The following is a 27,981-nucleotide window of genomic DNA, read 5'->3' on the forward strand; positions in this document are numbered from 1 at the left end:
CTCCCTGTAGCTCTGATTTCCCTTCAGAGCTGGTCTCCTATTTCAAGCTACTTGTTGAATATTTCTGCCTGCAAATACTCCAGTCACCATGTCTGAAATCACTGCTCCTCCTCATGCAGTTTCAATCTCTCTTGCATTGGTCCCTTTCTATATGCATTTCTATTGATACCACTTCCCAACCAATATTAGAACCTACTTACCTGAGGTCGTTTTCTAACTGCTGTTCCTGCCTTTATTCTCTCCAAGTTGCCCTTCTTCCCATCCTATCCTATCCATCCTTGCGGCCTAAATCATTATTTTACATACTATTGCCAGCTTTGCCTTTTAAGGGGTGGGGATGGGGTTTGAGGAAAATTTGAGGCCTATTTTTTTTTTTTTTTTTTTTTGCGGTTCGCGGGCCTCTCACCGTCGTGGCCTCTCCCGTTGCGGAGCACAGGCTCCGGACGCGCAGGCTCAGCGGCCATGGCTCACAGGCCCAGCCGCTCCGCGGCAGGTGGGATCCTCCCGGACGGGGGCACGAACCCGTGTCCCCTGCATCGGCAGGCGGACTCTCAACCACTGTGCCACCAGGGAAGCCCTGAGGCCTACTTTATATAGGGTATTGGAACCACTTCCCCCAGCAAGTTTCAAGGGTATCTCACAAACCATTAGACGTGGTGTTTGAGGGTCCAACCTAATTATCCCCTCCTGCTCTACACAAACTTGATTTGTGCTCAGCATTTCCAGAAGACATCAAACCCATTGCTGGGTCTTCACTAGTGTCTCCCTTGCCTATCCTGGCCCCTCAAGACAACTGTCTTCTCTCAGCTTATCATTTAGTACACATTGCTTTCTTTCAGTATTTCTCTGCCCGAAGACATTGGGGGAAGTAATGGGCCTTTGGCTTTTTGCAACCTAAAGTATATTGAAGTCTACTGTATTATAAGCACTGTTCTGTTTTACACACGCTTTGTTTTTTCTTTCACAAGCCCAGATGTGTACTTCAACACCTCCATTTTATACAGAACTTAGTAATTTGCCCAAGGCCACAGTGGCAGAATTCAAATTTAAATTCAGTTTTAACTCCAGGACTTGGGCTCCTTTCAGGAACTAACTGCCTGACTCCGCAGTGGGTATAAAGTACATGGTAGACACCAATCTTACCTCCAGGGACCCTCGGAACTAGGTCTGTACCTCCAAAAAAAGGAGCAGGTGCCCTGTGGAGAAGAAACCTCAACAAATAGTTATGGTGGCTAATACTCCCCGCCCACAGGAATTTCTGCTGTTGGTGATCTCCCACAGTGCCTGGTTTGAACAACACACTCTGGCACCTAATCGTCTATTGTCCTAATCTGCTGTTTCTAGTGTTTTTGCCTAATGGTGGAAAAATTCTCTTCTCTCATCAGTTTCAGCCTAGACCCACTGGCTGACATGAGGCTGCTAGGCCTTTACAGAAAGATCTTCCTACTCCACTGGTGAAGAGAATCAGTGGCACTCACATCTAAGGACCTTTTGGAGTTTTGCTGAAAATGCAGTGTTCTGATTAGATTTGGGGTGGGACCCAGGAATCTGCATTTTTTAACACTGAGGTCGTTCTTACGCGGTTGTCAATGATCGGCCTACATTCCTGCCTGTGTGGACTGCCCCATTTAGGCAGAATTATTTCCTGGTACTATTTCTCTAAACATTGCACACAGCAGAATTAGAAGCTGGCCTCCTTTGTTTCTGGGTAGCCACTTGGCAGGTGTAATAACATCCTCTTGACAGGCCGCTTGCCACAGGTGCATGCGCGACACATGCGCCCCGCTGCTACCATCCCCCATTCAGTCTTGCTGCCCAACCAAGCCCACTAACCCTACCACCACCCTGTAGCAGCTACCCTCTCCCAAGCCCTTAGACCCACCCAGCCCCTTTCCCTTCCCCCACCTCAGCCCCTCCCTTCCACCCCCCCCCCCCGCCCAGCCCTTCCCTCCCCCACCTCTTCTCTGGGTCCCCCAGGCTCCTCCCACCTCAGAACGTTTTTTTGTTCCTGGCTAAGAGTTTTGCACGTGAGATTGAGGGCGGGGCTGGTGGGACTAGAGGACACACTGCCATTCATCAGAGGTCCTACCGAGTGGGCATACTCTTCCCATCTGAGAAACCCCTTATGTTTTCTACCAGAGAAATGGGCAAAGGCCTCTCTCTGGAACCTGGCTGGAGGGATGTCACTCTCCAAGCGACCCCCCACTGTCTCTGCAAACGTCCCAAAGCAGGCCCAGCCTGCCGTGTTCCTTTGTTGGGATGGAAATGGAATCTTACCAGTAAGGTGAAAAGGGCTGGAGAAAATACCAGGGACGGGCCCACCCTTCTCCCTACAAAAGCCTAACACTAGAAGGGAAGAAAGAAATGCACCAACAAAGAGTTTAAGATAGTAGTTCCCAGCTTTTTCAAATATGAAGCATTTTTTAACCAATCCATTTTTTAATTTTTAAATTCTTGACATTACAGAACTAAACTGAAATTTATTAACATTCCACTCTTACATTTCTTATCGACAAACAGAAATAAAACTCATGACCCAAAAACCCAAAACTAAAAACAGGGAAAAGCTTATAAAACTAAATATGGATCCCAGCATTAACAGCTGAACAGAGAATGTGATTTTTAAATTCTTAGCGGATGATAAAGTGTAGAAACTGAACACTTACAAATTATTTAAAACCTGGAATCACTGACCAGAAATTACACAGTTGGATCATGGGAAAACAGCAGAAAGGGGTTATGAGGGAACCTACACTGTTCTAGCTGCACCCCATGCCCTTCTCAGAGGAAAGCCTGGCATTGATTAGATATTGGGCCAGACTAATACTGGCAGCAGAACCAGTGATAGTAACCTGCCTACCAGAAGAGCCTTCCACTGGGTTAGCAATTTTGATCTGGGCCCCGGACATCTGGCGGATCTCATTAATGTTGGCGCCTTGGCGCCCGATTATGCAGCCAATTAAGTTATTTGGAATGGTGAGTTCATGGGTAGTTTGAGTAGATGCATCCAAACTTGCCCAATAGCCTTTCACCTCTGGAGAGCTGGAGTCAATTCCGGCGAATCCGGTCCCGCCGTGCATCATGGCAAAGTGAGACTGTTGTCTTGCCACCTGGTTCAGCTTGGCCAGATCGAGCGGAGAAATGGTGTGTTGTCCTTGAATCGAGTAGGCATCTAGAGGTGGTCCCTCCAGGTCATGGGTGGCGTGAGGGTAGCCAGCAGCGTCGCTGCACCGATCTTGGCCGCCCGCGCAGATCACTGGAGAGCTGGCCGGCATGGGCTGGTACGGAATGGTCATGACTCTCCCTTGCGGAGACTGGGAGAGCGTCTCCAGCATGACCAGGCAGATCTGCTTGACACACTCGGTGACAGACTGCGGCACGCCAGCAATGGTGATGGCCCGCTCGGTGGAGTTGGGCAGCATATCCCCCGCCACCTGGACCTGGGCCCCCGTACTCTCGCGGATCTCTTTGATCTTACACCCGCCTTTCCCAATCAGGGAGCCGCACTGGGTGGCCGGCACCACCAGCCTCAGGGTGACCGGGGGCCTGCTGGCCGCCGTGCTGTTGGTCATGGAGCTGTTGATATCTTCTTCCAGCTTGTCGATGATCATAGCGAAGGCCTTAAAGATGGCATTGGTGGGGCCGGTCAGAGTGATGATTCTCTCCGGGCAATTCCCCTCCGAGATGTTGATCCGCGCGCCACTCTCCTCGCGGATCCTCTTAACCGACTCCCCTTTCTTCCCAATGATGCTTCCTACTTCCTTTCCGTGCATAAGCAGCCGAATGGTGAGAGTCACATTTAGTCCACTTTCAGTCACACCGGCATCCATGGCGAGCGGCGGGCGGCGTTCGGGGGAGTTGGGCTCGTTACGTGGTCAAGTCTTTGGTGGCTGGCTGGGGGAGGGGAGGTGTAGGCCCCAAACTGCCGGCGCGAGGCGAGCGAGGGCCGCGGGAGCGAGCGGGCGCGGGCGGGAGGCCGCGGCGTCGTCGCAGGGGCGGGTGGCGGCGGCGGAGGGGGCGAGCGGGGCCGGGAGCGGCGGGCGGGCGGGTGGGCGAGGGCGCGGCGGTGGCGACTCCGGCGGCAGCCTCGGCGGTCTGGGCGGGGCGGGAAGCCCGCTTTCAACCCCGCGTACCCTCTGACCCCGGAAGTGCTTGCTGCGCAGGACCCCTTGAAAAAAATGAGGACCCGTCCTTTTTAGGTCACAAGATTGCGCCAACCCCCATAGAGTAGTTTTTAAAATACACTTTTAACAGCCTAGCATTGAAAAGAAAGCCCCGGTAGGCAGAAGCTGTGAGTCCGGCAAAGTTTTAAAACGAACATGTATTTTATTAACCCCAGAGCCGCCGGCAGATGTTTGGAAACGGTAGAGTTGTGCGCGGAGGCGACACGTTATTTTCCCGCCCTACAAAAGCGGTTTCAGCGCGGAGCGACACGGGCAGCCCCGGCGATAACTGCAGGCGGCTGCTAGGACGCCGCGGGTTTAAAACATGCGCTCGAGGCGGCCAGAGCGCGTGCGTGAGGGTGTGGGGAGAACGGGAGGGGCAGCCGCGGTCTTCCGGGGGGGAGGGGCGGCGAGGCGAGGCGAGGCTTGGGGGGCGGGCGGGCACGTGGGGCCCCTTCATGTTCGGCGTCGGGGCGTCCCGCGCCAGCCCCCACCCCCACCCCCACCTCGGCCCCGTGGCGGTGGTCGGTGAGGAGAAAGACCAAAACCCACCACGCGCCGCCGTCAAAATCACGGCTCTGCTCATGGTTTCTGGGAAGTGCTAGAAACATGGCCATGAAGAGAATGGCGTCCATTTACATAATGCTTTGTCTGCATTTTGCAACTCTCTTTCGTTAAACCCGCAGAACCCCCACCTCCTGCGCGGTGTCGTTTTAGTCGCTGCCGCCTCGTCAGACATTTAAGACAATGGCGTGCATCTTGGGGGACCGCATTTACCCCTGCTCTGGGGAGCTCCTGCGGTTTTCCCTGCGCGAGCTATTCTCCCGCTGCTGCCTTTCGGCCCTTTCCCCGCTCGGTGCAGCCACGGCGCCCACGCTCTCCGGGGGCGGCCCCCAACAGGGCCCGCCATCTTGGAGGGCCTTTCTTGCCGTGTGTGGAGCCGCGCGTTCCTCCCGGTAAAGAAAGGTCGCTGGGGCCCTTGGGGAGCCAGTTGTGATTTCTGCCCCTTCCCCTTTTCCTCGGCTGAGCCAGACAGAAAAGGCCGAGTGCGCGGGGTGCTTCAGGATCCCTCAGGGAAAGCGGCTAACGTGGCGGTCCTTCCCCCCCCCTTTCTTCCCCGCGGGGGTGGCCGCCATGTTTCCTGAACACAAAATGGCGACACGTGGCCTATATTCGTCGCCAACGAGAAATTGGGGTCGGGCCGAAAGCTCTAGAACGCGACCGCCCCCGCATCCCCCCCTCCCGCCAGTGAGCCGGGGCCTTCCCCGCGCAGCGAGTGCTCTGACCAGATTGGGATGAAACCCCGCAGGCTGGTCCCAGCCTCAGAGGGGGAATTTTAATACATTTCTTATATTAATTTGAAACGGGAACGCAAATAACTGTAAAATGTAGGCATCATACCGCGTCTCTCGCTCATTTCGTTTAATAATGGATGGGGGGGGCAGTACCAATGCATAATTTGGGCCCTCAGTACCAAAACATTTAGGAATCACTACTTGTAAAGAATGAGATGGGAAATTATTGCTTTCCTAGACTTCTAGAAGAGGCTATTGTGCTAGAGAGATAAAGAAATGGTATTATAAAGCTTCTTTTAAAAGAAGGCAATTTCCATGAAGCGACTAGGATACCTATGAGCTGGCCAGTGAACCTCAGTTCGCCGTAGTTGTTGACTTGTAGGCTAGAAGGGACAGACATTTATTGTGCATTTACCAGTGCCAGATCCTGTGCTAGCCATTTTACTGCATACTGTCTTTTTTAATTTTTACAATGACCCTGTGAGCTACGTGTTATCTCTCTCTCTCTCTTTTTTTTTTTTAGCAGATGAAATCACTTAGGCCCAGAGAGATGCAGTGACTAATTCAAGGTCACACAGTGTTGAGGATGGAATCCAGACCTGATACAGTTATTGGTGAGCACACTTCCGAATTTTTCTCTAAGTCAGGGTTTTGAATTTAAATGCTATTTGGACGTTTAGGTGGGCTTGTTATTTCAAGGAACCCCTCAGGTAACTTTTTGTTGCATAGTCACCCCCTATTTGTATCTGTTTGGGGATTCCCAGTTTTTCCTGGTGTGAGCTATGCCTGTGAGGAGCTCAGAGGCTTTTTTTTTTTTTAATGAGTTGTCTGGGTGAGGATAGAGAGAAGGAAGTGATTCAGCCCTGCATAAAGGCTCAAGTATCTGTCAGTCCAGCCAGGTCTGTGGCGCATTTGAGTCTACCTGTGGGGGGGAGCAGGCAATTTCTCTGACTCACTTGCGTCCTTCAGCTTCCCATGGGCATGACTTTCGCCTTCCCCATCCCAACCTCCACCCAGGTAAAAATAAATAAATTTACTCTGGCACCAAGCCTCAGTTTCTCTGCAGATATTGACAGAGCATGACAGAGTAGTAGATAAGTCATGGTCTGTGGACTTTTCAGTTCAATGTAACAAATAACTTGTGGACCAAGCAACATATATGTGCCAAAACAGGGCTATGCTTGTATGGGTATTAAGAGGTGGAGAGAAGGGCTTTTTGCTTCCTTTAACTTACACTAATATTGTATATTAGACTTTCCAAAGCGCTTTCGTATTACCTTAGATAATCCTACAAACAACGTTAACAGGTAGGTACATAACAGCAACAATGACAGTCATAGCACTAAGTGCTTACTGTGTGCCAGCCACTGTTTGAACCTTTATTTTGTGTGTTAATTCAGTGGTTCTCACATTTTTAAAAGCAAACCACCATAAGTATATTTTACGTAATTGAAACATATATGCATACATATAGATAAAGGAAACAGAATTTTTGCAAAACAGTACTTATTCATACTACACGCAATGTACTCTGGTAATTTCTGTTGTCTTCTTTACATTAAAAAAAAAAAGAGGCACACATCACACTTAAGGGATGAAAAACCCATTATTAGGTTATGACTAGTATGATTAATCTACACATTTAAACCTCACAAATCCTCCTGAGATGGGGGTGATGTTATTTCCATTTTAACAGAGGTACAAAGAGAAGGATTTATCTAAGGTCACACAGCTGTTAAGTGGTAAAACGAAGATTTGGATCGAGGCAATTTGAGCCCAGAGCCTATATACTTAACCACTAAGGTAGACCGTCTGTGGTCTCTTTAGAGGGCCTTATCTTGTAGAGAGACAGTTGATCTTAGTAAGTGTTAAAAACTTAGGAGACAACAAAAGGACTAAATTGCATATAATCAAGAATTATCCTGATTCAAAGCATTCTGGTTCTCTAAATCTGCCACCTGTTTCTTTTCCCTAAAGAAAATTTTACCCACTGGGTCAGTCTTCCCAAGACTGCAATTTTAAGCCTTTTTTGGCTGCATATTTCTTTTTTTTTTTTTAACATCTTTATTGGAGTATAATTGCTTTGCAATGGTGGGTTAGTTTCTGCTTTATAACAGAGTGTATCAGCCATACATATACATATATCCCCATATCTCCTCCCTCTTGCGTCTCCCTCCCACCCTCCCTATCCCACCCCCTCTAGTTGGACACAGAGCACCGAGCTGATCTCCCCGTGCTATGCAACTGCTTCCCAGTAGCTAACTATTTCACATTTGGTAGCGTATATATGTCCATGCCACTCTCTCACTTTGTCTCAGCCTGCCCTTCCCCCTCCCCATGTCCTGAAGTCTGTTCTCTATGTCTGCATCTTCATATCTGTCCTGCCCCTAGGTTCTTCAGAACCCTTTTTTTTTTTTTAGATTCCATATATATGTGTTAGCATACAGTATTTGTTTTTCTCTTTCTGACTTACTTCACTCTGTATGACAGTCTTTAGGTCCATGCACCTCACTACAAATAACTTTGTTTCGTGTCTTTTTATGTCTGAGTAATATTCCATTGTATATATGTGCCACATCTTCTTTATCCATTCATCTGTTGATGGACACTTAGGTTGCTTCCATGTCCTGGCTGTTGTAAATAGAGCTGCAGTGAACATTGTGGTACATGACTCTTTTTGAATTATGGTTTTCTCTGGGTATATGCCCAGTAGTGGGATTGCTGGATTGCATGGTAGCTCTATTCTTAGTTTTTTAAGGAACCTCCATACTGTTCTCCATAGTGGCTGTATCAATTTACATTCCCATCAACAGTGCAAGAGGGTTCCCTCTTCTCCACACCCTCTCCAGCATTTATTGTTTGCAGATTTTTTGATGATGGCCATTCTGACTGGTGTGAGATGACATCTCATTGTAGTTTTGATTTGCATTTCTCTAATGATTAGTGAGGTTGAGCATCCTTTCATGTGTTTGTTGGCAGTCTGTATATCTTCTTTGGAGAAATGTCTTTTTAGGTCTTTTGCCCATTTTTGGATTGCGTTGCCTGTTTCTTTAATATTGAGCTGCATGAGCTGCTTGTATATTTTGGAGATTAATCCTCTGTCAGTTGCTTTATTTGCAAATATTTTCTCCCATTCTGAGGGTTGTCTTTTCGTCATGTTTATGGTTTCCTTTGCTGTGCAAAAGCTTTTAAGTTTCATTAGGCCCCATGTGTTTATTTTTGTTTTTATTTCCATTTCTCTAGGAGGTGGGTCAAAAAGGATCTTGCTGTGATTTATGTCATGGAGTGTTCTGCCTATGTTTTCCTCTAAGTTTTACAGTGTCTGGCCTTACATTTAGGTCTTTAATCCATTTTGAGTTTATTTTTGTGTATGGTGTTAGGGAGTGTTCTAATTTCATTCTTTTACATGTACCTGTCCAGTTTTCCCAGCACCACTTATTGAAGAGGCTGTCTTTTCTCCATTGTATATTCTTGCCTCCTTTATCAAAGATGAGGTGACCATATGTGCGTGGGTTTATCTCTGGGCTTTCTATCCTGTTCCATTGATCTATATTTCTGGTTTTTTGCTAATACCATTCTGTCTTCATTACTGTACCTTTGTAGTATAGTCTGAAGTCCGGGAGCCTGATTCCTCTAGCTCCATTTTTCTTTCTCAAGATTGCTTTGGCTATTTGGGGTCTTTTTGTGTTTCCATACAAAGTGTGAAATTTTTTTGTTCTAGTTCTGTGAAAAATGCCATTGGTAGTTTGACAGGGATTACACTGAATCTGTAGATTGCTTTGGGTAGTATAGTCATTTTCACAACGTTGATTCTTCCAGTCCAAGAACATGGTATATCTCTCTGTTTGTATCATCTTTAATTTCTTTCATCAGTGCCTTATAGTTTTCTGCATACAGGTCTTTTGTCTCCTTAGGTAGGTCTATTCCTAGATATTTTACTCTTTTTGTTGCAGTGGTAAATGAGAGTGTTTCCTTAATTGCTCTTTCAGATTTTTCATCATTAGTGCATAGGAATGCAAGAGATTTCTGTGCATTAATTTTGTATCCTGCTACTTTACCAAATTCATTGATTAGCTCTAGTAGTTTTCTGGTAGCATCTTTAGGATTCTCTATGTATAGTATCATGTCATCTGCAAACAGTGACAGTTTTACTTCTTTTCTGATTTGGATTCCTTTTATTTCTTTTTTGTCTCTGATTGCTGTGGCTAAAACTTCCAAAACTATGGTGAATAATAGTGGTGAGAGTGGACAACCTTGTCTTGTTCCTGATCTTGGTGGAAATGGTTTCAGTTTTTCACCATTGAGAATGATGTTGGCTGTGGGTTTGTCATGTATGGCCTTTACTATGTTAAGGTAGGTTCCCTCTATGCCCACTTTCTGGAGAGTTTTTATCAGAAATGGGTGTTGAATTTTGTTGAAAGCTTTTTCTGCATCTATTGAGATGATCATATGGTTTTTCTCCTTCAGTCTAATATGGTGTATCACATTGATTGATTTGCATATATTGAAGAATCCTTGCTTCCCTGGGAAACCCCACTTGATCATGGTGTATGATCCTTTTAATGTGCTGTTGGATTCTGCTTGCTAGTATTTTGTTGATGATTTTTACATTTACGTTCATCAGTGATATTGGCCTGTAGTTTTCTTTTTTTGTGGCGTCTTTATCTGGTTTTGGTATCAGGGTGATGGTGGCCTTGTAGGATGAGTTTGGGAGTGTTCCTCCCTCTGCTATATTTTGCAAGAGTTTGAGAAGGATAGGCGTTAGCTCTTCTCTAAATGTTTGATAGAATTCGCCTGTGAAGCCATCTGGTCCTCGGCTTTTGTTTGTTGGAAGATTTTTAATCACAGTTTCATTTTCAGTGCTTGTGATTGGTCTATTTATATTTTCTGTTTCTTCCTGGTTCAGTCTCAGAAGGTTGTGCTTTTCTAAGAATTTGTCCATTTCTTCCAGGTTGTCCATTTTATTGGCATATAGTTGCTTGTAGCAATCTCTCATGATCCTTTGTAATTCTGCAGCAGACATATTTGTTTAATCTCTTTGTGTCTGAGTATCTCCGGGACTCTACTCACTTTCCCAATGAAGTCTTCTCTTTCCCAGCTCTCAGCACTGCCTGCATCAGAGTCTTACAGCCCCTCCCTTGGGTAGCCCACATTTAGCTTTTGATGAAATTGTATTGTGTCTTGGTGTTGATAATATGTTATAAGGGCCTCAGGTGCCTTGGGTGACCCTGAGATCTGGCAGAGAGGGTACTGGACTTGAGAATTGGTGGCTCTGGCCCCTAGCTCCAACTCTGCCACTAACTAGTTTTGAGATTCTACAATTCAGTTCATTTATCTGGGTCTCAGTTTTCCCATCTGTAAGACGAGATTAAATGCTCTCTAAGGCCGATTCTAATTCTGTCCAGGGAATGATGATATTTGATGATCTTGGTTATTTATCCCTGGGAGGGAGGGTTGGGTAAATGTTTTAGTCACTTATGGTAAATTCTCCACTCCCTTCCTCAGACCTGCCTTATCTTGCGGATATGTGAGTGAATTCCATACTACCCATTTTACAGATGAAGCCACTGAGATACAGAGCAACTGACTAAACAGTCACCACCCCACTCCTGGAGCCTCACATGACTCTTCTCCCAGGTTGGTTAAAGGTTGGGAAGGTGAGTCAGGCTTACACTTTAGAAATTGAACCACAGGATTTTTGCTTCCTCTTACCACATTGGCATGTTATATAAAACTTTTCAAAGTGTTATTTAATCATCACAGTCAACTTTGCCAGGGAGATATTATTATGCCCATTTTATGAAAGAACCATCCTTGGATCAGAGTAGTAAAATGACTTGCCCAAGGTTACACAGCTTGTTAGGACCTGAGCCAGGCCTCTTGACTCCTAGTCGTGGATTGTTCCTTTCCTTGGCTTCTGATGTTTGTGGCACTGACTTTAATACATGGAATAACTTTATCTTAAATTCAAAGAGTTTTCTATCCAGTCTTTATTCTTCTGTCCCTGAACATCCAATTCACTTATGTTAGGTTACTGACTCTTTTGGTTCAAGAGAATCTCCTCTCTCTGGTTCTTTAATGTTTACATTTATGGGTTTGGGAAGTGGTAGGAATGAGACTAGGTTCCCTGGGGGCAGGAACCACCTTTTTTTTTCCCCCAACCTACCTGGCCCAGCAAGTATCCTATAGCTTTTGAAATTTGTCCCATCAACACGCAGCATTTTTCCCAAAAACATGGTTTCTTTTCCTCTTTGCCCTTCATATTTAGCTTCCCATTTCTCTTTTATTTAAAATTATTGTAAATTAAGAGGACCTTTACCCTATTTCCAGGATACTAGAGAGTGCAGTTTAGAAACATGTCTTACCCACTGTGGATAGTAACAATTTGACCTCATATTCTGATAACCCTGTGCTGCTGCTAGGGGGTCACTACTTGGTTTCCTCAGAAACAGCAGAAATATGTTGGTGTGCTTTACAGAAGTGACCAGGATATACAGCAACATCCTTGGCCTAAGTTCTCCCAGTTGGGCAAAGCATTGCTCATGTATTCCCCAGGGTCATTTTAACTAAAATAAGGCCTGGAGAACAGAGTGCAGAGAAAAGTTAAAGGGAAAATGAGAACAGAATGCAAATGCAAAGTATAGAATGAGAAGAAGTGGGAAAAGGTAAGTAAAGCAAAGACAGAAAAGGATAGGGCAGAGGGGACTTCCCTGGTGGTCCAGTGGTTAAGAATCCACCTTCCAATGCAGGGGACCCGGGTTCAATTCCTGGTCAGGGAACTAAGAGCCTATATACCGCAGGCCAACTAAGCCCATGTGCCATAACTGGAGAGCCTATGTGCTGCAACTACAGAGCCCACGCGTTCTGGAACCCACATGCCACAATTAGAGAGAAGCCCATGGGCCACAACAAAGGATCCCATGTGCCACAACTAAGACCCAAAGCAGCCAAAAATAAATAAATAAATATTAAAACAAAACAAACAAAAGAAGAATAGGGCAAAGAGGAGAATACAGAATCAGTGGAAGGGAGGTGAAGAGAGCAATCCAGAGGTCCATTAGCCTCTCGTATGGTGTGGGACAAATCAAGGAAGAGCAGCTAGTATGATAACTCCTCCTGATCTGATTTTGAGCAGCACGTATCTCTTCTTATCCTCTATTTCCAGTGTCAGGTAGGGGAAATTTCTTTGTTTCTGCTATCAATTGGGGATGTGAATAGATGCCAGTAATTTTCTTTTATTTTCTTTCTTTCTTTTTTTTTTTTTCTATTTTGGCCATGCTGCATGGCATTGCGGGATGGTTCCCTGACCAGGGATCGAACCCAGGCCTCTGCAGTGAAAGCACTGAATCCTAACCCCTAGGCCGCCAGCGCACTCCCTGTTTTATTTTATTTTTATTGACTTATAGTTGATTTACAATGTTGTGTTAGTAAGAAACTGTTATAAATATGTATACATTCTTTTTTATATTCTTTTTCGTTATGGTTTATCACAGGTTATTGAATATAGTTCCCTGTGCTATACAGTAGGACCCTGTAGTTTTTTTTTGTTTTTTTGTTTTTTTTGTGGTATGTGGGCCTCTCACTGTTGTGGCCTCTCCCGTTGTGGAGCACAGGCTCTGGACGCGCAGGCTCAACAGCCATGGCTCACAGGCCTAGCTGCTCTGCGGCATGTGGGATCTTCCCGGACCGGGGCACAAACCTGTGTCCCCTGCATCAGCAGGCAGACTCTCAACCACTGCGCCACCAGGGAAACCCCAGGACCTTGTAGTTTACTCATTCTATATATAATAGTTGGCATCTGCTAATCCCAAACTTCCAATCCATCCCTCCCCCACCCGCCCCTTGGCAACCACAAGCCTGTTTTCTGTGTCTGTGAGTCTGTTCCTGTGTCGTAGATAGGTTCATTTGTGTCATATTTTAGATTCCACATATAAGTGATATCGTATGGTATTTTTCTCTTTCTGGCTTACTTCACTTAGTCTGATAATCTCTGAGTCCATCCATGTTGCTGCAAATGGCATTATTTCATTCTTTTTTCATTGCTGTGTAGTATTCCATTGTATATATGTACCACGTCTTCTTTATCCAGTCAGCTGTCGATGGATAGTGACGTTGTTTCCACGTCTTGGCTATTGTGAGTAGTGCTGTCGTGAACATAGGGGTGCGTGTATCTTTTCGAATTACAGTTTTGTGTGGATATATGCTCAGGAGTGGGATTGCTGGATCATATAGACGCCAGTAATTTTAATATTAGCCTCAGTTCACCTGGTTTATCAAGGAAAATATGCTACAAAAATCACGTAAGGTGTTCTGGCTCAAGTTTCATGTTATTCTTTCATTCAGCAGACACTTGATTGTTTGATATGTTTCAGACACTGAGGCTATAAAAATGAATGAGATATTGTCCTTGCCCTCAAGATGTTTATGGTCTGGAGAGGTAGACAGAGAAGTAAACAGATTCACAGTATAATGTGTCAAAGTATTGGGATATGAGTAAGCTGTGGTGCTTACCAAGCTGTGGTGTTACGGGATCAGAGGAGGACCCTTAATTCAGCCTTGGAGGGGATCTGGGAAGGCCGCCTAGAGAAGTTGTCATTCAGGCTGAGTCCCAAGTTGGCACATTGCACGGTGGAGGGCAGGGAAGGGTATTCCTCCCAAAGGCAGAGAGCTCAGTCCTTTCAGAAGTTGTAGCCATTTCATGAAGACATGAAGGATGTTTGCGTGATCCAGTTTTTGGTGATTATTGTTCTGCTTCAGAAGTGTAGATTATTGAGACATGACTCTGTTCGCTAGAGCACTGGCCCCCAACCTTTTTGGCACCAGGGACCGGTTTCGTGGAAGACAGTTTTTCTACAGATGGGGTGGCGGGGATGGTTTCGGGATGATTCAAGAGCATTGCATTTATCATGCACTTTATTTCTATTATTATTATATTGAAATATATAATGAAATAATTATACAACTCATGATAATGCTGACAGGAGGCGGAGCTCAGGCAGTAATGCGAGCGATAGGGAGCGGCTGTAGATACAGGTGAAGCTTCTCTCTCTTGCCCGCCACTCACCTCCTGCTGTGCTGCCTGGTTCCTAACCAGTACTGGTCTGTGGCCAGGGGGTTGGGGACCCCTGCGCTAGAGCACAGAAAGTTAAAGTCCTTATTTTGTAGCAATAATTCTCTTTTAAGGTGAAGACACTAGAAATCGCACTTCCTATCTAGAGATTTTAAGGACAAAATGTAAACAAAGTACAGCCTTTGAATTAGCAAATAATTATTAACCCTTTGTACAGTAAAAGAAAGCAGCTACAATAGGCAGCATATCCCTTTCTCATCCAACTTTTGGATTTTATTGTGTTCTGCTTTGTTTATAAGGGTGTGTGTGTGGAAATTTAGGGTCTTTGTTTAGCTGCTTAGGATGTTTGAGTTAGGAAGGAGGAAAATGAGTTCAAGAATAATTGCTACTTTATGGCAGAACAAAAGAAATACATTTAAATAACTCATTTCTCTGATCCCACCTACTGAACACAAGTAAGACTTGGTCAGGGACATTATGTCAGAGAGACAGTTACTTCAACCAGATAAAGCATTTGGTCAACATTATTCACTGTGTAAAGTCTGCTGTGTCCATTTTAAGAGCATTGATTTTGTTTTTTGAGATGCAGATATAGCTGCATTAAACAGAAACCTGATGTGTAGTCATTGGACAATACTGGGATTTTACGTAGATTAAAAGAAAAAAATGTGTTATGTGTGGATTAGGGAGGAATGCTTAGAAAATAGTACATAGATTCAGTGGTCATTTCTCAGTCATCTTCTTGATCTCTCAGTAGTATTTGACACTTCCTCCTCACACACTAGTTTCACTTGGCTTCCAGGATGCTGCTCCCTTGGTTCTCCTTCTACCTCAGGAGCCCCTTCTTCTCAAACTCCCACGTACCGCCCCGCCCTTTTGGCTGTTTCCTTATCTCCTCAGCCTCCAATGATGGAGTACTCAAATCCGTCCTTGGATCACTTCTCTGTCTACACTCATTTACTAAGTGCTCTCTTTTAAGAATTTAAATATCATTTATACCCTGAGAATTCTCAAGTATATATTACCAGCTTGAATGTCTTCCTGTGAACTCAAGACTCTTCTGTCCAGCTGCCTATGGGATATCTCCACGTGTGTATGTAATAGCTTCTTTTTAAAAAATTAATTAATTAATTAATTAAGTAATTAAGTTTTGGCTGTGTTGGGTCTTCGTTGCTACACGCGGGCTTTCTCTAGTTGTGGTGAACGGGGGCTCCTCTTCGTTGCAGTGCATGGGCTTCTCATTGCAGTGGCTTCTCTTGTTGAAGAGCATGGGCTCTAGGCACACGGGCTTCAGTAGTTGTGGTTCACAGGCTCAGTAGTTGTCGCTCGCGAGCTCTAGAGTGCAGGCTTGGTAGTTGTGGCGCACAGGCTTAGTTGCTCTGCGGCATGGGGGATCTTCCCGGACCAGGGCTCAAACTCGTGTCCCCTGCATTGGCAGGTGCGTTCTTAACCACTGCGCCACCAGGGAAGTCCTGTAATAGCTTCTTGAACTTAAAGTATTCAAAACATTAATCCTGGAACTTCTCCTCTCAAACCTGTACCTCTGGCAGTTTCTCCCCGTCTCAGTTTCAGTTATATTGAGGACTCTCCCTTGACTCTGTTGTTTCTCTTTCTCTCATCATCCAATCCACCAGCCAGTCCTGTGAGCTCTACCTTAAAATGCATCCAGGGTTTGAACACTTCTCACCCCCTTCCCTGCTACTATTGGAATAGCCTTCTAAATGTTCTTCCTCCTTTTGCTCTTGGTCTCCCCCAGTCTAATCTTTTTTTTTTTTAGCATCTTTATTAGAGTATAATTGCTTTACAATGGTGTGTTAGTTTCTGCTTTATAACAAAGTGAATCAGCTATACATATACATATATCCCCATATCTCTTCCCTCTTGCGTCTCCCTCCCTCCCACCCTCCCTATCCCACCCCTCTAGGTGGTCACAAAGCACCGAGCTGATCTCCCTGTGCTATGCGGCTTCTTCCCACTAGCTATTGGTTTCACATTTGGTAGCGTATATATGTACATGCCACTCTCTCACTTTGTTCCAGCTTACCCTTCCCCCTCCCCGTGTCCATAAGTCCCTTCTCTAGTAGGTCTGTGTCTTTATTCCCGTCCTGCCCCTAGGTTCTTCATTACCTTTTTTTTTAGATTCCATATATATGTTTTAGCATATGGTATTTGTTTTTCTCTTTCTGACTTACTTCACTCTGTATGACAGACTCTCGGTCCATCCATCTCACTACAGTAACTCAATTTCGTTTCCTTTTTGGCTGAGTAATATTCCATTGTATATATGTGCCACATCTTCTTTATCTATTTATCTATCGTTGGACACTTAGGTTGCTTCCATGTCCTGGCTATTGTAAATAGAGCTGCAGTGAACATTGTGGTACATGACTCTTTTTGAATTATGGTTTTCTCAGGGGCCCCGGTCTAATCTTAACAGTGACCAGTATAATCTTGTTACGTGTATATCACATCATACCACTTTGCTGAAAACTATTCACTGGGTCCCACCCAGATTAAAAACTAAAGTCCTTCAAGTGATCTACAAGGCTGCATGGGATCTTCAACATCACCCTCTCCCAGCTGCTCTGACCTCATCGTCTATCACTTTCCCTTTGGGCTCTGGCCACACTGGTCTCCTTGCAATTGCTCCAACATGCCAAGCCTTGGGACCTTTGTAGCTGTTTTTTCCGGAACACTTATTCCAGATGTCAACGTGGCCTCCTCCGTTACCTCCTTCAGGTTTCTGCCCAACTGTCACCTAATCTAAGCATTCCTTGACCATGCTATTTAAAGTAAAAGCCATCTCCTGCTCTCTGCCTTCCTTGTTTCCCTTCCCTGCTTTGTTTGTCTCCACAGAACTTACTACTGTTTGACATACTATTCATTCATTCATTCACTCATTATTTAAATATATTGAGTGCTGCCTACTGTGTGCCAGGCACTGTTCTAGGAACTCTCTACTATAGTTTATTATTTGTCACCCATGACTAGAATGTAAATTTCATCCACTTTGTTTTGCTCATTGCTATTATCCCCACCTCCTAGAACAGTACCTAGCACATAGGAGTTGAATGAGTCCATTTATTCTTTTTTTAAAATTTTATTTACTTTTTTGGCTGTGTTGGGTCTTAGTGGCAGCATGTGGGATCTTTCTTTGTGGCGAGTGGACTCTTCATTGTGGTGCACAGGCTTTTCTCTAGTTGTGGAGCATGGGCTCCAGAGTGTGTGGGCTCGGTAGTTGCAGCATGCAGGCTTAGTTGCCCTGTGGCATGTGGGATCTTAGTTCCCCTACCAGAGATCGAACCCACGTCTCCTGCATTGGAAGGCAGATTCTTAACCAGTGGACCACCAGGGAAGTCCCAAATTTATTCATTTTTAAACAAAATGTATTGAATAAATAGAAGATTGTGTACCAGTTAATGAGGGAAAGATCTGTATGAACAAGACATTGTTCCTGCCCTCACGTTGCTCATTCTAAAAAACACTTACTTTGAACTGTGCTCTCTAGCAGGATAAAGTGATACATCATTTTGGAATTGGGGAGGTAAGAACTGGTGTGCAGGGGTATGGTATGGATATCTTCAGAGATGAAGTTCTGCTTTGTTAGGCTTATCAATAATTTGCACTGTTTCTGGGAGGGCAGGATTGATGATAGCTCACTGCATTACTGGCTTTTTGGGTTACAACATCTGTTCTTACCTTGTTAGAGCAAGAGTTTCTTAAAAATCCCATTATCAGTCTTGGTTCTTTTTAACCTTCAAGGAACCATCTGTCATAACCACTTCCTCTCAGGCTTAGAGAAGGAGTTTACTGTCTTTACCTTCCTCCATATCTGAAAGTTCTTTTCCAGAGACCCTGGCCATCCACTTACCAGCTGTATGGTCGTGAACCTCTCTGAACCTCAGTTTCTGTGCTTGTCAAATGGAGATAATGATGAATGACACCAGTCTTACTTCTTATGAGGATTAAGTGACTAAATAATCTACTGGTTTTGAGAACAGGAGAGTGGAAAGGGGAAGGAGGTAGAGAACAATTTAAAAAAATAGTGTATATCTGTGCTTTATTTATTTTTTAAAATATTTATTTTTCTTTTTGGCTGCATCAGGTCTTAGTTGCAGCATGTGGGATCTTTGTTGTGGCGTGTGGGCTCTTTAGCTGTGGCATGTGAGTTCCAGAGCATGTGGGCTCTGTAGTTGGGGCACGCGGGCTCTCTAGTTGTGGCGCGTGGGCTTAGTTGCCCTGCGCCATGTGGGATCTTATGTCCCCAACCAGGGATCAAACCCGCATCTCCTGCATTGGCAGGCGAACTCTTAATCACTGGACCACCAGGGAAGTCTGATCTGTGCTTTATTTTGAAAAATATAATAAACATATGTTTCTTTTCTAATGAGAGTAGTGAAGATTTTATTTTTTAAAAACAGACTTTATTTTTTTTTATAAAGTAGCAGGTTTATAGAAAATATTTCCTTGCCTCTCCACCCAGATACTTACTGCTGTGTTACATGAGGGAAATGAAATACTAGAACCTCACTGCAGGCTGCCCAGTGAGCTGGTTGGTATCTAGGTAGGAAAGCAACCATTTCCCTTTAGGTGAAATTAGAACTCAGGAGGTAGTAGTATTTGAGAGTCTCAAAGGATTGATGATGATGATAATGACAACAACAGTAATAATGGTAATGGTGAACCTTGATGAACAAGGCCCTGCGCTAAGCACCTTATATGGATTGGCTTATTTTAACAACATAACAACCATATGAAGCTGATGCTATGGAGAAATAGAGCAGCGTAGGAGGAGGGAGCATAGACTCTGAGGTCAGACCTCCTATGTTGATATCTCAGCTTTGCCAGTAACTAGCCATGTGGCCTTGAATAAGAAGACTGTGCCTCATTTTCCTCATCTGTGAAATGGGGGTACTAAGGTACCAGCCTCATAAAGTGTTTGTGATGATTAAGTAATTTAAGCCATGTAAAGTGCTTAATGTAGTGCTTGGCACATAGAAAGTGCTCACCAGATGTCAGCTGTTATCATAATCAAAATAGCTGTTATTCTCATTTAACAGATGGAGAAATAAAGGCTTAGAGAGAGGTAAGGTAATTTGCTTAAGTGATACAGCAAATAAATGATGGAACAGGAACTGCACTTCAGGCCGTCAAACTCCAGAGCTCTTGTTCTTAACCTTTACACTATACCACCCGTCGTGGGTTAAGAGGAAAAGACTGGACCCACAAGAATTGTATTGTGGGTTTGGACCTCCCTAACCTTTATTTGTGATCTTAAATATCTTATCACTATAGCATGTACTGGGTTATTCTCTGAGTTGACTCTTTCCTAGATCCAAAGTAATGAATGAGTGATGGGTTAGTTGTAGTCTTCCCCTGCTAGGGATTGGGTGTTCCTGGCCAGGACCAGGAAATGGAGCTAAACAGCTACGCTTGTTCTTCCCAGTGCTCTCTGGACCAGAAGTAGGAGCTTGTCTGGTCTCATTTGTTATTATGATTGTCTTTCTTCTTAATGCAACTGGTAATGATGAGAAACAGAGGAAGCAGTATACACGTTGAGCACTTTCTGTGTGTCATGCATTTTACATGGATTATCTCATCATATCCTTATAATAACTATAAGGTAGTAACTCTTATCCCTATTTTATAGAAACAGAGAGGTTAGGAAACTTGCTTAAAGTCACAGTAAGTGGTAGAGCTGGGATTTGAATAAGCAGTCTGGCTCCAGAGTCCATGCTCTTAATCTCTGCACTCTACTGCTTCTATTTCTCTTTTACCTGTGTAAAGTACGTAGTGTGGGTCAGTAGCATGGGACTTAGGAGGACCAGTCCTACTGAAAAATGGGACAACTTTACTGGGCTAGGAATGAGGAGGCCTGCGATCTTGTCTTGACCCTGCCACCAACTTGCCACCTCTAGGACTTGACTTTTCTCAGCCTGTTGTCCTCATTTATTAAACAAAGGGGTCGCTCTACATGGTCTCTGAGATGGTCCTTCTAACTCTGATATTCTGTAATTGAGCCTGCTTTGTGCAAAGGAAGATGATAGATTTCAGGGCAGAGAATGAGCTGCCTTCCTGAAGAAGGTAGATCTGGGCTCTTTTTTGAGGCTGGTTGCCAAGGGAACCTAGCCTCTGGCCAGCAGCAGCCAGGAATGCTTTGGTTGAGGGTTGGGAACAGATAACTAAAACAAGCAGCACATTTAGGTTTCACTTTCAACCCCCCACTCCCATTCACCACAGCTACCTGCTAGTTGTATACACTTTCTTTGTTAGGCACTGTTTTAAGTACTTTATAAGTATCATATTATTTAACCTTCATAGTAATCTTATGAGATAGGTACTATTATTGTTCTAAATTTACAGACAATAAGAGTGAGGCAAATAGAGTTAAGTAATTTGTCCACATTTACTTAAGTGGAAAGTGGTATCAAACCCACTAAGTTGTACTGGCTTCTTGGTCCGAGCTTGAAAAAAAATGCAGAGGGAAAACTCTTTAGTTATTTATTAGTGGTTTTTGTTTTGTTTATTTGTTTGCTTTGTTTTTGTTTTATTTAATAGAATGACAGACACTTGGAATTGGAAAGGGCCTTTGAGGTAATACAATCAATCTCCTTGTCTCCAGACTTCCATTCAGTTACAGAATTGCTTTATATAGTCCCCTGACAGATGATCATTTAAATCAGGGGTCCCCAACCCCCAGGCTGCGGACTGGTACCAGTCCACGGCCTGTTAGGAACCGGGCTGCACAGCAGGAGGTGAGCAGCGGGCAAGCAAGCGAGCGAACCTTCATCTGCTGCTCACCATCGCTCGCGTTACCGCCTGAACTATCCCCCTGCCACCTTCCTTTCGTGGAAAAATTGTCTTCCATGAAACTGTTCCCTGGTGCCAAAAAGGTTGGGGACAGCTGATTTAAATTATTTTTGAATACTTCCATTGCTGGGAAGCTCATCACATCTTGAGGAATCCCATTATAGTTGTTTTTTTTTCTTTTCCATTATGGTTTATTACAGGATACTGAGTATAGTTCCATGTGCTATACAGTAGGACCGCGTTGTTTATCTGTTTTGTTTTTTTTTAATTTGGCTGTGTCAGGTTTTAGTTGTGGCACGCAGGATCTTTCCTTGCGGTGAGTGGGCTCTTTGTTGTGGCATGTGGGCTTCTCTCTAGTTGTGGCGCGTGGGCTCCAGAGTGTGCGGGCTCAGTAGTTGCACCACACGGGCTTAGTTAACCCGCGGCCTCTAGGATATTATTAGTTCCCCAACCAGGGATCGAACCCATGTCCCCTGCATTGGAAGGTAGATTCTCAACCACTGGACCACCAGGGAAGTACCCTGTTTATCTGTTTTATATATAGTAGTTTGTATCTGCTAATCCCAAACTCCTTATTTATCCCCCTCCACCACCTTTCCCTTTTGGTAACCATAAATTTGTTTTCTATATCTGTGAGTCTTTTTTTGTTTTGTAAATAAGTTCATTGGTATCATATTTTAGATTCCATGTGTAAATGATATCATGTGGTATTTGTCTTTCTCTTTTTGACTTCACTTAGTATGATAATCTCTAGGTCCATCCATGTTGCCAAAAATGGCATTATTTCTTTTTGTTTTTTTACTGAGTAATATTCCATTGTGTGTATATATACCACATCTTCTTTGTCTATTCATCTGTGGATGGACATTTAGGTTGCTTCCATGTCTTTGCTACTGTAAATAATGCTGCTACGAACTTTGGGGTGCCTGTATTTTTTTTTCATCGTCCAGAAAAATTTAACAGGTTTATGTATAATTGTTATAAAATTGAACTGCTGAAACTTGTTTACTGAAACATTTTGACTTGCATTAATGCTTTATGTCCCCACATTTATATTAAAAATTCACACACAAATGAAACTGGAAAAATTGCCAATTTCTGTTCCCTATTTTCCACTTGCAATCATATACTTAGGTACCTTTTGACCCCATGGGGGAAAAACATCTAATGTTCAGAACTACCAATAACAGGAAGAAGAGAAATTCTTTTTTTAAAGAATGAAGTATTTCCCATCAGAGTGAATTCTTAAGGGTGTTTTCCATGTATGCGGCGTGCTAGCTGGATGTCGCTTGGCATAATTGTTACACGTTTGGCATGGATAGCACACAGGTTGGTGTCTTCAAAAAGCCCAGCCAGATAGATCTCACTTTCCTCCTGCAAAGCACCAGTAGCTGCACTCCGGAAGCGCAGATCTGTTTTGAAGTCTTGAGCAATTTTCCGTGCCAGATGCTGGAAGGGAAGTTTGTGAATCAGAAGTTCAGTAGACTTCTTCTGACAACATCTGATTTCACGGAGTGCCCCTGTACCAGGCCTGTAACGCTGAGGTTTCTTCAGCCTTCCAGTAGAGGGCACACTCTTGCAAGCGGCTTTTGCAGCCAGTTTCTTCCTTGGTGCTTTACCACAGGTCGATTTGTAGGCAGCCCGCTTTGTACGAGCCATGTTGTAGAGACCTCCTTACTTACCCCACTTCTTCTTCAGCTGGAGCTTGGCTGCCTGTATCTTTTCAAATTAGAGTTTTCTCCGGATATATACCCAGGAGTGAGATTGCTGAATCATATGGCAACTCTATTTTTAGTTTTTTAAGGAACCTCCATACTGTCTTCCATAGCGGCTGCACCAATTTACATTCCCACCAACAATGTAGGAGGGTTCCCTTTTCTTCATACCCTCTCCAGCATTTGTTATTTGTAGACCTTATTAGTGATGGCCATTCTGGCTGGTGTGAGGTGATACTTCATCGCAGCTTTGATTTGCGTTTCTCTAATAATTAGTGATGTTGAGCATCTTTTCATGTGCCTATTGGCCATCTGTATGTCATCTTTGGAGAAATGTCCGTTTAGGTCTTCTGCCCATTTTTTGATTGGGTTGTTTGTTTTTCTGTTATCGAATTGTATGAGCTGTTTGTGTATTTTGGCAATTAAGCCCTTGTTGATTGTATTGTTTGCAAATATTTTCTCCCATTCTGTAGATTATCTTTTCATTTTGTTTATGGTTTCTCCCATTATACTGTTGAATTGCTCTCATGAATAGAAAATTATTTCTTGTTTTGAATTGAAATCTAATTGAGGTATCTTCTCATCAGTTATAGGCCTATCTCCTGGAACCATACAGGGTAAATATAATCCATCTTCCACATCCAATCTTGTAAATGTTTGGAGACGTTCTTCCTGTTTATGAGGAGTATTTGCAGTTTTCTCATAGCATCTAAACTTGGCTTTCAGTTCAGATTGGTCTACACAGAAGCATTCTCTGTCTCTCATTATTTGCAAGTGCAGCCTTGCAACAAATTATGCTTCACTTCTTGTGATTAGTTAGCACGAAGTGTGGGCCCTTCCCACATCCTTGGAGAATGGATGGTTAGTGAGCTGAATCTATACAGTTCTATATGAGCCTGGTGGGTTTGCCGTCCCCTACTCAGAATCTCTAAGACATCAGGCTGCTGCCCCATACACACCGTCAGAGATCACAAAATGGCTGGAAGTTTATCCGGGCGCTTGATGAAACTGCATTTACTTCATCAGGCCACTAGGTGATGTACAACTCGCAAACCCAGACTGCCAGGGAGGGTTGTGTATAGGACAGTTTCTGTTTGTACTTGGAAATGCCATCAGAAGTCACTTGGTACAATTTCATGAAAAGGTTTTCTTAGGGGGAGGGGAAACATGTCTTGCGTATACTTTGTCTTTCTCAGCTTTGTTCCAATTTTAAATATTAATTTTTTTTTTAATTAATTAATTTATTTATTTATTTTTGGCTGTGTTGGGTCTTCGTTTCTGTGCGAGGGCTTTCTCTAGTTGTGGCAAGTGGGGGCCACTCTTCATCGCAGTGCGCGGGCCTCTCACTGTCACGGCCTCTCTTGTTGTGGAGCACAGGCTCCAGATGCGCAGGCTCAGTAGTTGTGGCTCACGGGCCCAGTCGCTCCGCGGCATGTGGGATCTTCCCAGACCAGGGCTTGAACCCGTGTCCCCTGCATTGGCAGGCAGACTCTCAACCACTGCGCCACCAGGGAAGCCCTAAATATTAATTTGACTAGGATACTTTGAGTGATTTTCCTAGACAAGGGGCATGGATGGTCTGTTTATTTATTTACTTATTTATTTGTGTGTATGTGTGTATATATCTTCATGTATGAATGATATCTTGGCTGGGTTTAGGATTCTTTCTTTTTTTTCCTTTTTGGCTGCGCCACACGTCTTGTGGGATCTTAGTTCCCCAACCAGGGGTGGAAGCTGGGCCCCCAGCAGTGAAAGCACAGAGTCCTAACCACTGCACCGCCAGGGAATTCCCAAGGATTCTTGAATAGTAGTCCTAGTCTCTACAAAGTACGCAGCCTTGTACTCTCCAGTTTCTAGTAATACAGATGAAAAGTCCACTGCCAATAGGTTTCTCTTTCCTTTGTAAGTAATAACCATTGCTCTTTGAAAGTTTGTAAATTTTTTCTTCATGCTTAGTGTTTCATCATGATAGGCTTAGGTTTGATTAAAAAAAAAGACAAAACTCTGCTTGTCACTTGATAAACCTTTTAGACTTAAAACTTAAGTCTTTTCTCAGTTCAGGGAAGTTTTATTGCTTTCCTTCTGTCTGTTTCCAACCTCCTTACTTTATAGATGAGGAAACTGAGCCCAGAAAGATTAAGTGACTTCCCTAAGGGTCACTCAGGTAGTTAAAATGAACCTCAAGCAAATAACCTGACTCCTTTGATGAGGTACACTTTCATTGTATTGAATATTGCTCTAGTGAGAGAGCCATTATGAACTAATTAGAAATTTTTTAGTGAGACAGGAATTTTTCTAAGGGGTCATGAGGAAATGAAGAAGGAAGAAGAGATGGTAGAATTCGTTAGGATTAAAATGTGGCCCATATGAAGGACTGCAAAATTCAGAAGTTCACCCCCACCCCCAGTATCCCAGTTATTGGAGATACCCCAAAGCTCTAAAACTTAATAAAGCCAGGAAGTTGATTGAACATTTGGAGAATTAGATATTTAGTTGTCAGAAGTTGGATAAGTGTGGTCATGCCCTGTTGTAAATATTGGAAGATATGTAAATGGCATCTGAAGGCTTGGAGACAGATACCATAAACTGTCTTATCAGTGGTCTGGTTTCTGTTCTGAGTTCCAGCTTGGGACACTTTTCTGCTGGGAACCACCTGTTCCTGGCTCTGTTGATCTTTGGATTTCCCTAGCGCTTCAGTCCCTTTCAGTTTTGAAATGAAACCTACCCCCAGAGGGTGAGGTCAGGTACGGAGAGGACTTTGACAGCTCACACCAGATTGTTTTCTTTCCAGAGCCGCCCAATATGTGACTGTGTGAGGCATGAGGCGCAGCAGGCTGTGATACAGACTAATTGATGGTGAGTCAGCTGTTGGGTAAGACCTCAGCTAGGCAGTGTCAACTCTTTGGGTAACTAGGAAAACATGTAGACCAAATATGTTGTCTTTCAGGCTCAGAAAGTTGAAAGTTAAGAGCACGGTCACCAGAGATCTACCATGATCTCTCTGCCTTTGGTTTACTGAAGAAGGAAAGGCTTTATTTCAGTGTCTTTTCTCCTCTTTTATAGAACCTTCTTTTCAGGAAGAAGCCAAGTCCCTGGCCTCTTTCTGCTGCTCCAGAAAGTTTCTAAACTTTTATACTGTGCCTCCTGGAATTGCTGCTTTGATGTGGAGTGATTCCTCTAGATATCCCTAGACAACCCCCCACCATGCCCCCAATCCCTTCACAGAATGCAGCTTCCCCTCTTCCTTTTGTTGTAAATGTGGTTTCCACCATATTATGGCACTTCACTTGGAATCTTTATAAGTGGAACTGGCTGTTTCTTCAGCTTGCCCGTACCACTTCCCCCAGTTTTGCCTGACTGCCCCCCAGCCTCATCCCCCAGCACTGCAGAGCTGCTTCCAGATCTTTAAATACTTTTTCCCCTTTGAGACTGCTGCTGGCCTGTAAGGCCACCTGATCCCTGTCCTGGAAGCTGCCATCTGTACTTATTCTCCCATATTTGTTTAGGACTTTGGTATTTGACCTCCCTTCCTGGGGTTCTGGCCCAGTCTAGGGGATCTGTGGCCAAACTTGGCCTGGGGCCAAGGATTCAAGATAGAGCAGTTTTTTTTGTTTTTTTTAAAGACTCACCCTCGGGACTTCCCTGGTGGCGCAGTGGTTAAGAATCCGCCTGCCAATACAGGGGACACAGGTTTGATCCCTTGTCCGGGAAGATCCCACATGCCGTGGAGTAACTAAGCCTGTGTGCCACAGCTACGGAACCTTTGCTCTAGAGCCCGCGAGCCACAACTACTGAAGCCCGTGCGCCACAACTACTGAAGCCCGTGCATCTAGAGCCCGTGCTCCACAGCAAGAGAAGCCACCGCAATGAGAAGCCCACGCACCACAACGAAGAGTAGCCCCCACTTGCCACAACTAGAGAAAGCTTGCGCGCAGCAACAAAGACCCAACGCAGCCAAATAAATTTTAAAACAAACAAACAAAAAGCAAACAACCAAAAACTTCAGTGTAGTAAGTGTAACATGGGTCTCCGCAAGTATTAAGTGTCTGAAATAGGCAGCTAATACTGGATTTAATATTATTTTATAAATAATTGTTCCCTTAGCAATAAACATAAGTCTACACATTCCCAATAGTCCCAGAAAATAAATACTATGATTATGCACAGTATGTATGACAAACTAGTTTCAAACAAACCAGTTTCAGCATCTTGATAAAAATTCAGATCAGAATAAAATGTGACTCTAAAATTTAAAACATTGTCAAAATAACATCACATTTAATCTTCCATGGTTTACACAAGTATTATGAATTTCCAGTTTTGGAACACATTTTTCTGTTGTGAATTAAAATACGAACATACTGAAAACTGTTAATTTCAGAACATTGTAGATATTTTGAATACTCCTGCTCCCCGCTCCCCTGTTTCAATTATTTCTGTATTTCCAGAGGCAACCTGTTAGTGGTTTAGAATGTACCTCCCACACTCTGTGTGTGTTTGCATACATATGTATGAACCCAGAAATTTTTTTCTTTTTTTGCCACACCATGCGGCATGTGGAACTTCCCCGACCAGGGATTGAACCTGTGCCCCCTGCAGTGAAAGCATGGAGTCTTAACCACTGGACCACCAGGGAAGTCCCTGAAAATGTTTAAAATGCTATTGCCGTGTTTTATTTATTTACACAAATGGGGTCACATTTTATGTATCATTTTTATATTTCTTTCTTTGATTCAGTAATGTGCCTTGACAATATTCCATGTTGGTACATAAAGATACTTCTCATTCTTTTTGGCTACTGTATAATATTTCATAGACTAGATATACTGTATTTTATTTATCTGTTTTCCTATTGAGGGACATTAAGGTATTTCCAGTTTTTTGTTGTTGTTAATGATTCTTTTTGTGTTTAAAAAAATTTTTTTAAA

The 27,981-nt window shown here is 43.9% G+C and overlaps 2 protein-coding genes and 1 long non-coding RNA gene across 6 annotated transcripts in view; 1 reads left to right on the forward strand and 2 right to left on the reverse strand.

Annotated features, from left to right (window-relative positions):
• Positions 1-2,419: 2,419 nt before the first annotated feature.
• PCBP1 (poly(rC) binding protein 1) lies at positions 2,420-4,102 on the reverse strand. The gene has a single exon (XM_081254517.1). It carries the CDS (start codon positions 3,828-3,830, stop codon positions 2,760-2,762), a length of 1,071 nt encoding a protein of 356 aa, XP_081110643.1. The 5' UTR covers positions 3,831-4,102; the 3' UTR covers positions 2,420-2,759.
• Positions 4,103-4,603: 501 nt separating this feature from the next.
• The window catches only part of LOC308627976, a 47,216-nt gene continuing 23,838 nt past the window's right edge, over positions 4,604-27,981 (forward strand). For 2 of the 4 annotated variants that reach the window (XR_014017481.1, XR_014017482.1), the window contains exons 1-3: positions 5,560-6,072; positions 10,964-11,095; positions 25,845-25,909. This is a non-coding gene — a long non-coding RNA (uncharacterized lncRNA). Of the gene's footprint in view, positions 5,120-5,559; positions 6,073-10,963; positions 11,096-25,844; positions 25,910-27,981 lie in introns of those variants that run through there. The other 2 variants (XR_014017479.1, XR_014017480.1) reach the window with 2 other exon arrangements.
• Positions 22,516-23,245, reverse strand: LOC308627974 (histone H3.3-like). The gene has a single exon (XM_081254519.1). It carries the CDS (start codon positions 22,995-22,997, stop codon positions 22,584-22,586), a length of 414 nt encoding a protein of 137 aa, XP_081110645.1. The 5' UTR covers positions 22,998-23,245; the 3' UTR covers positions 22,516-22,583.

The sequence above is a fragment of the Mesoplodon bidens genome (assembly GCF_964165515.1).
Source record: "Mesoplodon bidens genome assembly, chromosome: 14".
Taxonomy (NCBI): Eukaryota; Metazoa; Chordata; class Mammalia; order Artiodactyla; family Ziphiidae; genus Mesoplodon; species Mesoplodon bidens.